Source organism: Camelina sativa, chromosome 12, assembly GCF_000633955.1.
Source record: "Camelina sativa cultivar DH55 chromosome 12, Cs, whole genome shotgun sequence".
Classification (NCBI taxonomy): Eukaryota; Viridiplantae; Streptophyta; class Magnoliopsida; order Brassicales; family Brassicaceae; genus Camelina; species Camelina sativa.
In genome coordinates this window covers 1,452,991-1,461,481 of record NC_025696.1, presented here as the reverse complement: position 1 = coordinate 1,461,481, position 8,491 = coordinate 1,452,991, and the positions used below count along the sequence as shown (strand labels likewise).

The 8,491-nt window shown below is 37.6% G+C and overlaps 5 protein-coding genes across 5 annotated transcripts in view; 2 read left to right on the top strand and 3 right to left on the bottom strand.

Moving 5' to 3' along the window:
• The window catches only part of LOC104729438 (cytochrome P450 81D11-like), a 2,898-nt gene extending 2,867 nt beyond the window's left edge, over nucleotides 1-31 (bottom strand). The window contains exon 1 of the mRNA XM_010448376.2: nucleotides 4-31. Within this exon, the coding sequence (XP_010446678.2) occupies nucleotides 4-31 (28 nt within the window). The remainder of the gene's footprint in view (nucleotides 1-3) is intronic.
• LOC104729434 lies at nucleotides 1,197-2,064 on the top strand. The gene is made up of 3 exons (XM_010448372.2): nucleotides 1,197-1,487; nucleotides 1,575-1,676; nucleotides 1,761-2,064. The coding sequence occupies exons 1-3, from the start codon at nucleotides 1,266-1,268 to the stop codon at nucleotides 1,962-1,964; spliced, it is 528 nt and encodes a 175-aa protein (XP_010446674.1). The 5' UTR covers nucleotides 1,197-1,265; the 3' UTR covers nucleotides 1,965-2,064.
• LOC104729436 (cytochrome P450 81D11-like) lies at nucleotides 2,642-4,840 on the bottom strand. Its single transcript, XM_019234188.1, has 3 exons — nucleotides 4,333-4,840; nucleotides 3,419-3,802; nucleotides 2,642-3,340 (listed from the first exon to the last, which is right to left on the bottom strand). Exons 1-3 carry the CDS (start codon nucleotides 4,831-4,833, stop codon nucleotides 2,738-2,740), a joined length of 1,488 nt encoding a protein of 495 aa, XP_019089733.1. The 5' UTR covers nucleotides 4,834-4,840; the 3' UTR covers nucleotides 2,642-2,737.
• LOC104729435 lies at nucleotides 5,837-6,704 on the top strand. The gene is made up of 3 exons (XM_010448373.2): nucleotides 5,837-6,127; nucleotides 6,215-6,316; nucleotides 6,401-6,704. Exons 1-3 carry the CDS (start codon nucleotides 5,906-5,908, stop codon nucleotides 6,602-6,604), a joined length of 528 nt encoding a protein of 175 aa, XP_010446675.1. The 5' UTR covers nucleotides 5,837-5,905; the 3' UTR covers nucleotides 6,605-6,704.
• The window catches only part of LOC104729437 (cytochrome P450 81D11-like), a 3,624-nt gene continuing 2,414 nt past the window's right edge, over nucleotides 7,282-8,491 (bottom strand). Inside the window, exons 2-3 of the mRNA XM_010448375.2 lie at nucleotides 8,059-8,442; nucleotides 7,282-7,980 (exon numbers count right to left, since the gene is read on the bottom strand). Coding sequence (XP_010446677.1) covers nucleotides 7,378-7,980; nucleotides 8,059-8,442 — 987 coding nt within the window. The 3' untranslated portion in view covers nucleotides 7,282-7,377. The remainder of the gene's footprint in view (nucleotides 7,981-8,058; nucleotides 8,443-8,491) is intronic.

The following is an 8,491-nucleotide window of genomic DNA, read 5'->3' as shown; positions in this document are numbered from 1 at the left end:
GACTGAGGAAATCGTTCAATCTAAAAATCATGGGGTCGATTTGCGAAGTGAAGACTTATTTGGGGTCGTGATACATGGTTATAGGAAGTTAAGGTGGCTCTCTTCGGCTGGAGAGAGGATGCATACAATGGCTTCAGGACCGAGCAGGAGAGGTGCTGGTCACTAAAACACTAACACAGAACAATACATTATTCAATATTTATTTAGATCAGGTTATACGACTACATTTGTTATAGATCATTATATTTATTCAGTCGTTACAGATCAGTGTGTAAAGTTTAGAAGGGAGATATATTCTTTGATCATCATACAATAGTCTGGTTTCCTTCTCATAAACACCCATGTATAGTAGACGTGCCAATAAATTGAATTCTATTTCAGATCAAACTTAAAAGTAATTAATTTTGAGATCTGCGTCAAGACAACACCATGTTTATTCGACATGAATCAATCGGCCATTCTGGTGCAACACAAATGATACTACCACATGATTATGTTATAAGGAAGACATTGATTAATTCAGATGTTACTACAAACCTTCTGATAAAAGAAGGAAAAAAAATGTTACTACATAAGTTGGAATTGGAATTTTCGCTGGTCGCAGATTATATTTTGTGATTCGATTTTTGATGAGATGCAAACGTTTTTTTTTTAGAGTACCTTTTAATTCTTTTTTTCCTTGTGTTGGTTCGAAGTGTTGGCCTTTGGGGAATTAAAAGGACATTTTTAAAAATAATATATTGTCCTTCCATATGAGCCGGAAATGGAAACTGGAAAGCTTCAAGCTTCATGTACACTACGTGTTCTCAGTGGGGCTCGATTTTGACAATTACCATATTGCCATCCAGCTTTCGAAGGATCGAATCCTAAAATGTCCGGTTGTTACAAAAATTAATAAGATACACTTGATCGAATCTATTACGATAAATAATAATAAAAAAATTATTTTGATATATATCAATATATCAATATATATATATATACTACTTTTCACAAAGTATATGAAAAAAAAAACAAAAATCTTATATATCTTGATTGCTATTGCCATGTAATGCAATTTCACGTCTATATTATAAAGTAAAAATGAAAGTGTGTAATAAAAATAAAAAGACAAAAAGCCCACTAAAGTGTGTACTGTGAAAATTAAACAAAAAGCCCACTAAAGGCCCAATTACGTTGTCTTTAATTACACAACAACAAAAAAAGACAGTGATCAATATTATCCATTCTCGTTTGCATGTAAAGCAGTGGACAGAGAGACGACGATGAGTACTATGAAGCCAAGCCGGAGCGAAGAAGTATCCGACCCGGAACAGCAGATCAGGAACTGTAACCAGATCAGAGCTGATTTCGATTCCTTAGCCCCAAAACGACCCTCTAAACCCACTCGTAGTGAACCTGGACCTCCTGGATCTTTCACTACTTCAGACGAAACCACCGACCATCCTGAAGCTGACAAATTCCGATCTCTCCAGTCACAAACTCATGTTCGGTTCTCACTAAAACTCACTCTTTTCTCTTCACATAAAAAAAACAATAACAATGTCGTTAAATTTGAGTTTCTGGTGGTACAGGGTAAAGTTATAGGTGAAGGAGATTCATCTGCAGTTCAAGATGAGTTCTTGGAAACAGAGTATTACACAAATCTCACCGCCACTGATAAGCAACATCACACGGTTCTCATTCTCTCCCTCTCTCTCTCGCTTTTAAAAAGTTCCATCAGAAGATCTTTAATCGTGTGTTCTGTTTCTGAGATTTAGACTGGAAGTGGGTTTATCAATGTGGTGAAGGAAGACGGTGGTGGAGAGACAACCGAGGCCGTGACCACCGCCACAATCGGAGACGGAGGAGAAAAAGCTGTTTACAGAAGCAATCCGGCGACGAACGAATGGATCCCTGCGGCGGCGGAGGAAGATCTCGTTTCTGAATCTTACTCTAAACCAAACCGGAGCGAGAGTTCTTGAATGGATCTTTTTCAAAAATGTGTTATCATCTACTTGTTCTGTTTCTTGATATTATGATGATCAAATCTTTAATGAATAATATCTATCTGTTTGTATTCAATATCATGAAATAATAATTTTGATTTGTGATAAGAACAACAACTCTTTTAACTTTCAAAGTATATCCATGATAAGAACACATTTTATGTGGACTGTATTGCAGCAACGGTTGAGACATCAGATATTTTTCTTCTCCTACTACTCATTACTTTGTTTTCTTTCTTTTGGTTAAAGATAAAAATGTCAATAAATGGTTATCTCAATTCTCAACCAACAAATGCATATAATTTAGTTGACGTTACAATAACCACATGAGATTGAGCCCCATGCATGCCTGTTGTTTGGCCAAAAAAAAATGTGTCCCCAGCCATTTTTTTTCTGTAAAACAAATCAAAATTCCAAATCAGATGCATACAATGTACTTACTTAAAATTTATTAAAATGCAATCTAGACACACTCTTATTTTCATGGCTCCGATCCAAAGAACAACACTGAATTATTAAACCCAATAACAAACCCCACAACCCGATTAGCCATCACTTTAGCGAGTACGCGAACATTTCAATCCTTGACTCTTTTTCTTCTTTTCTCTAACTTTTGTGTAATTTTGTTTTGTTTCCTTCGTATACGCCATGAATGAAATAGTACAAAACACTGATGACTGATTTATTTCTCTAAGAATCAACACGTGGGATAAAAGACTTTAATTTACGAGTTTGAACACAACATCTATTTAAATCACTTTGCTGACAACGACACGTGTCTTGCACATAGCTCGCAGCGGAGTAGCTTTAGGCATAGTGATGCCTTCGGCTTCAGTCATGTCCAAGAGCTCTTCACCAACTCTCTCCCACTCAAAACACTGAATCAAACTCCCAAGAGCAAGGGTTACTAACCGCTTCCCAAGCTCGGCTCCAGGACAAGCTCGTCGTCCCATCCCAAATGGGATTAGCTTTTGAGCCTCTCCTTCTTTCTCGAATCTCTCCGGCTTAAACCTTTCCGGCTCTTCCCATAAATCTGGATCTCTGTGCATAGCCCATACGTTTGTTAATAACAACGTGCCACGTGGCATATCATAGCCCGCCACTTTACATTCATCCGATGAGAAATGAGGGAGTAGCAGCGGAACCGCAGGATATAAACGTAACGTTTCCGACACAGTGTTTTGCAGATAAGGAAGATTCACAATGTCTGATTCCTCGATTAACCGGTCCGAACCGATTTTATCATCGATCTCCGCTCTCACTTTCTCGAGTATCTCTGGATGGTTCAACAAGTTTGACATCGCCCATTCTAGCGTCACTTCTGACGTCTCTGTCCCTGCAACTACAAGAGCCTGTGCGTACATCTCTAAATTAGTAAACACTCTCCAAATACATATGTATAATAGTATTACTAGTTAATCTGGACTTACGAGTATGATTCCTTTGATGATGACATCAGTGTAATACTCAGGTTGGGTTTCTTGGAAAGAAAGCAAGTGATTGATCAAAGTTTGACCTTTTTCTTTCTCCGCACGTTTCTCATCAACCAATTTTTGCAGAAACTTATCGAGTCGATTCCCCAAACTTATGGTTCGTTGTTCAAACTTTGTGACCCAATTTATGATCGGAAGATAATCAGCCAAATTTCCAGCACTGGTGCCGGTCACAATCTCCGATATAAGTTCCCTCACGAGCTTGGCTTCATCGTTGTCTTCTGTACCGCCCCCATAATATCGCTTCCCTGCTACCATCATGATGATGTTGTTGAATACCAAGTTGGCTAATAATGATTTCAACTCCACTTCAACAAATCCCTGTGAAATTGACACTTATCAAATTGTATATTAGATTATCTAATTAATTATTTCAATATGTATATACAAAAGGCTACCTATAACAGTAAATAATATTCAACCGAACTGCATATTTATTGTAATTTTATCGTCTTCATTTTACAATTACAGTTTCATATCCTTTACTTTGAAGTTCTAACACTATTAATACTAATCCTTTATAAGTAAATCATTAAATCAGTAAAATGAATTAGTTTTCTCTTCTTTTGGAAAAATAAATAGATATTTATAACTAAGTACAGTTGAGATCTATGTAATTTACTATAAAAAGGATATAGTTTCGTTCCATTTATACGACTGACAAATTTATGTCGGTCCATAACGGAAATATATTAGATATACTTATTATGTAGGATGATATAATAAATAAGAACGGCTGGAAACTCATAAGGACAAATTCAACCGCATGAGTAGTACATCAATAATTTGCTTTACTTACGACAAGAAAATAAAAGAGGAATAGCGAATTTAATAAATAATAGAAACGTTACGTGTAAGGAGTCTCTAGAGAGAAGTGTAATGAGCCGTCGGATCTCGTCTTTACGGATAGACATAAACGTACTGATCCTATGAGATGAAAATATCTCGACGGTGGCGATGCGGCGGAGATTCCTCCAGTGGTCGCCGTAAGGAGCTGCAATCATATTGGTGGAGTTGTAACCGACGTGTTTGGCCATGATGATATCAGGACGGTTCGCAAGAACGATGTCGTTTTTGGTGAAGCATTCTTCGGCAACAGAACGTGAGGAGATGACGTAAACTAGGCGGTTTCCGAGGCGGAGGTGGAAGATAGGAGCGTTTCCAAGGGACTGAGAGATTGATAGGAATGTTCGGTGGACAGGTTGCTTGAGGAGATGGAGGTGGCCAATAACCGGTAGAGGATAAGCCGGAGAAGGAGGAAGATTTAGGTTCCGGTTTGATTTTGTGAGCAAGAGTTTGATAGAGATAACGAGAAAGAGAAAGGAGAGAAGTAGGCTTTGGGTGATGTCCATTTTCTTGTTGATTNATCAGGTTATACGACTACATTTGTTATAGATCATTATATTTATTCAGTCGTTACAGATCAGTGTGTAAAGTTTAGAAGGGAGATATATTCTTTGATCATCATACAATAGTCTGGTTTCCTTCTCATAAACACCCATGTATAGTAGACGTGCCAATAAATTGAATTCTATTTCAGATCAAACTTAAAAGTAATTAATTTTGAGATCTGCGTCAAGACAACACCATGTTTATTCGACATGAATCAATCGGCCATTCTGGTGCAACACAAATGATACTACCACATGATTATGTTATAAGGAAGACATTGATTAATTCAGATGTTACTACAAACCTTCTGATAAAAGAAGGAAAAAAAATGTTACTACATAAGTTGGAATTGGAATTTTCGCTGGTCGCAGATTATATTTTGTGATTCGATTTTTGATGAGATGCAAACGTTTTTTTTTTAGAGTACCTTTTAATTCTTTTTTTCCTTGTGTTGGTTCGAAGTGTTGGCCTTTGGGGAATTAAAAGGACATTTTTAAAAATAATATATTGTCCTTCCATATGAGCCGGAAATGGAAACTGGAAAGCTTCAAGCTTCATGTACACTACGTGTTCTCAGTGGGGCTCGATTTTGACAATTACCATATTGCCATCCAGCTTTCGAAGGATCGAATCCTAAAATGTCCGGTTGTTACAAAAATTAATAAGATACACTTGATCGAATCTATTACGATAAATAATAATAAAAAAATTATTTTGATATATATCAATATATCAATATATATATATATACTACTTTTCACAAAGTATATGAAAAAAAAAACAAAAATCTTATATATCTTGATTGCTATTGCCATGTAATGCAATTTCACGTCTATATTATAAAGTAAAAATGAAAGTGTGTAATAAAAATAAAAAGACAAAAAGCCCACTAAAGTGTGTACTGTGAAAATTAAACAAAAAGCCCACTAAAGGCCCAATTACGTTGTCTTTAATTACACAACAACAAAAAAAGACAGTGATCAATATTATCCATTCTCGTTTGCATGTAAAGCAGTGGACAGAGAGACGACGATGAGTACTATGAAGCCAAGCCGGAGCGAAGAAGTATCCGACCCGGAACAGCAGATCAGGAACTGTAACCAGATCAGAGCTGATTTCGATTCCTTAGCCCCAAAACGACCCTCTAAACCCACTCGTAGTGAACCTGGACCTCCTGGATCTTTCACTACTTCAGACGAAACCACCGACCATCCTGAAGCTGACAAATTCCGATCTCTCCAGTCACAAACTCATGTTCGGTTCTCACTAAAACTCACTCTTTTCTCTTCACATAAAAAAAACAATAACAATGTCGTTAAATTTGAGTTTCTGGTGGTACAGGGTAAAGTTATAGGTGAAGGAGATTCATCTGCAGTTCAAGATGAGTTCTTGGAAACAGAGTATTACACAAATCTCACCGCCACTGATAAGCAACATCACACGGTTCTCATTCTCTCCCTCTCTCTCTCGCTTTTAAAAAGTTCCATCAGAAGATCTTTAATCGTGTGTTCTGTTTCTGAGATTTAGACTGGAAGTGGGTTTATCAATGTGGTGAAGGAAGACGGTGGTGGAGAGACAACCGAGGCCGTGACCACCGCCACAATCGGAGACGGAGGAGAAAAAGCTGTTTACAGAAGCAATCCGGCGACGAACGAATGGATCCCTGCGGCGGCGGAGGAAGATCTCGTTTCTGAATCTTACTCTAAACCAAACCGGAGCGAGAGTTCTTGAATGGATCTTTTTCAAAAATGTGTTATCATCTACTTGTTCTGTTTCTTGATATTATGATGATCAAATCTTTAATGAATAATATCTATCTGTTTGTATTCAATATCATGAAATAATAATTTTGATTTGTGATAAGAACAACAACTCTTTTAACTTTCAAAGTATATCCATGATAAGAACACATTTTATGTGGACTGTATTGCAGCAACGGTTGAGACATCAGATATTTTTCTTCTCCTACTACTCATTACTTTGTTTTCTTTCTTTTGGTTAAAGATAAAAATGTCAATAAATGGTTATCTCAATTCTCAACCAACAAATGCATATAATTTAGTTGACGTTACAATAACCACATGAGATTGAGCCCCATGCATGCCTGTTGTTTGGCCAAAAAAAAATGTGTCCCCAGCCATTTTTTTTCTGTAAAACAAATCAAAATTCCAAATCAGATGCATACAATGTACTTACTTAAAATTTATTAAAATGCAATCTAGACACACTCTTATTTTCATGGCTCCGATCCAAAGAACAACACTGAATTATTAAACCCAATAACAAACCCCACAACCCGATTAGCCATCACTTTAGCGAGTACGCGAACATTTCAATCCTTGACTCTTTTTCTTCTTTTCTCTAACTTTTGTGTAATTTTGTTTTGTTTCCTTCGTATACGCCATGAATGAAATAGTACAAAACACTGATGACTGATTTATTTCTCTAAGAATCAACACGTGGGATAAAAGACTTTAATTTACGAGTTTGAACACAACATCTATTTAAATCACTTTGCTGACAACGACACGTGTCTTGCACATAGCTCGCAGCGGAGTAGCTTTAGGCATAGTGATGCCTTCGGCTTCAGTCATGTCCAAGAGCTCTTCACCAACTCTCTCCCACTCAAAACACTGAATCAAACTCCCAAGAGCAAGGGTTACTAACCTCTTCCCAAGCTCGGCTCCAGGACAAGCTCGTCGTCCCATCCCAAATGGGATTAGCTTTTGAGCCTCTCCTTCTTTCTCGAATCTCTCCGGCTTAAACCTTTCCGGCTCTTCCCATAAATCTGGATCTCTGTGCATAGCCCATACGTTTGTTAATAACAACGTGCCACGTGGCATATCATAGCCCGCCACTTTACATTCATCCGATGAGAAATGAGGGAGTAGCAGCGGAACCGCAGGATATAAACGTAACGTTTCCGACACAGTGTTTTGCAGATAAGGAAGATTCACAATGTCTGATTCCTCGATTAACCGGTCCGAACCGATTTTATCATCGATCTCCGCTCTCACTTTCTCGAGTATCTCTGGATGGTTCAACAAGTTTGACATCGCCCATTCTAGCGTCACTTCTGACGTCTCTGTCCCTGCAACTACAAGAGCCTGTGCGTACATCTCTAAATTAGTAAACACTCTCCAAATACATATGTATAATAGTATTACTAGTTAATCTGGACTTACGAGTATGATTCCTTTGATGATGACATCAGTGTAATACTCAGGTTGGGTTTCTTGGAAAGAAAGCAAGTGATTGATCAAAGTTTGACCTTTTTCTTTCTCCGCACGTTTCTCATCAACCAATTTTTGCAGAAACTTATCGAGTCGATTCCCCAAACTTATGGTTCGTTGTTCAAACTTTGTGACCCAATTTATGATCGGAAGATAATCAGCCAAATTTCCAGCACTGGTGCCGGTCACAATCTCCGATATAAGTTCCCTCACGAGCTTGGCTTCATCGTTGTCTTCTGTACCGCCCCCATAATATCGCTTCCCTGCTACCATCATGATGATGTTGTTGAATACCAAGTTGGCTAATAATGATTTCAACTCCACTTCAACAAATCCCTGTGAAATTGACACTTATCAAATTGTATATTAGATTATCTAATTATTT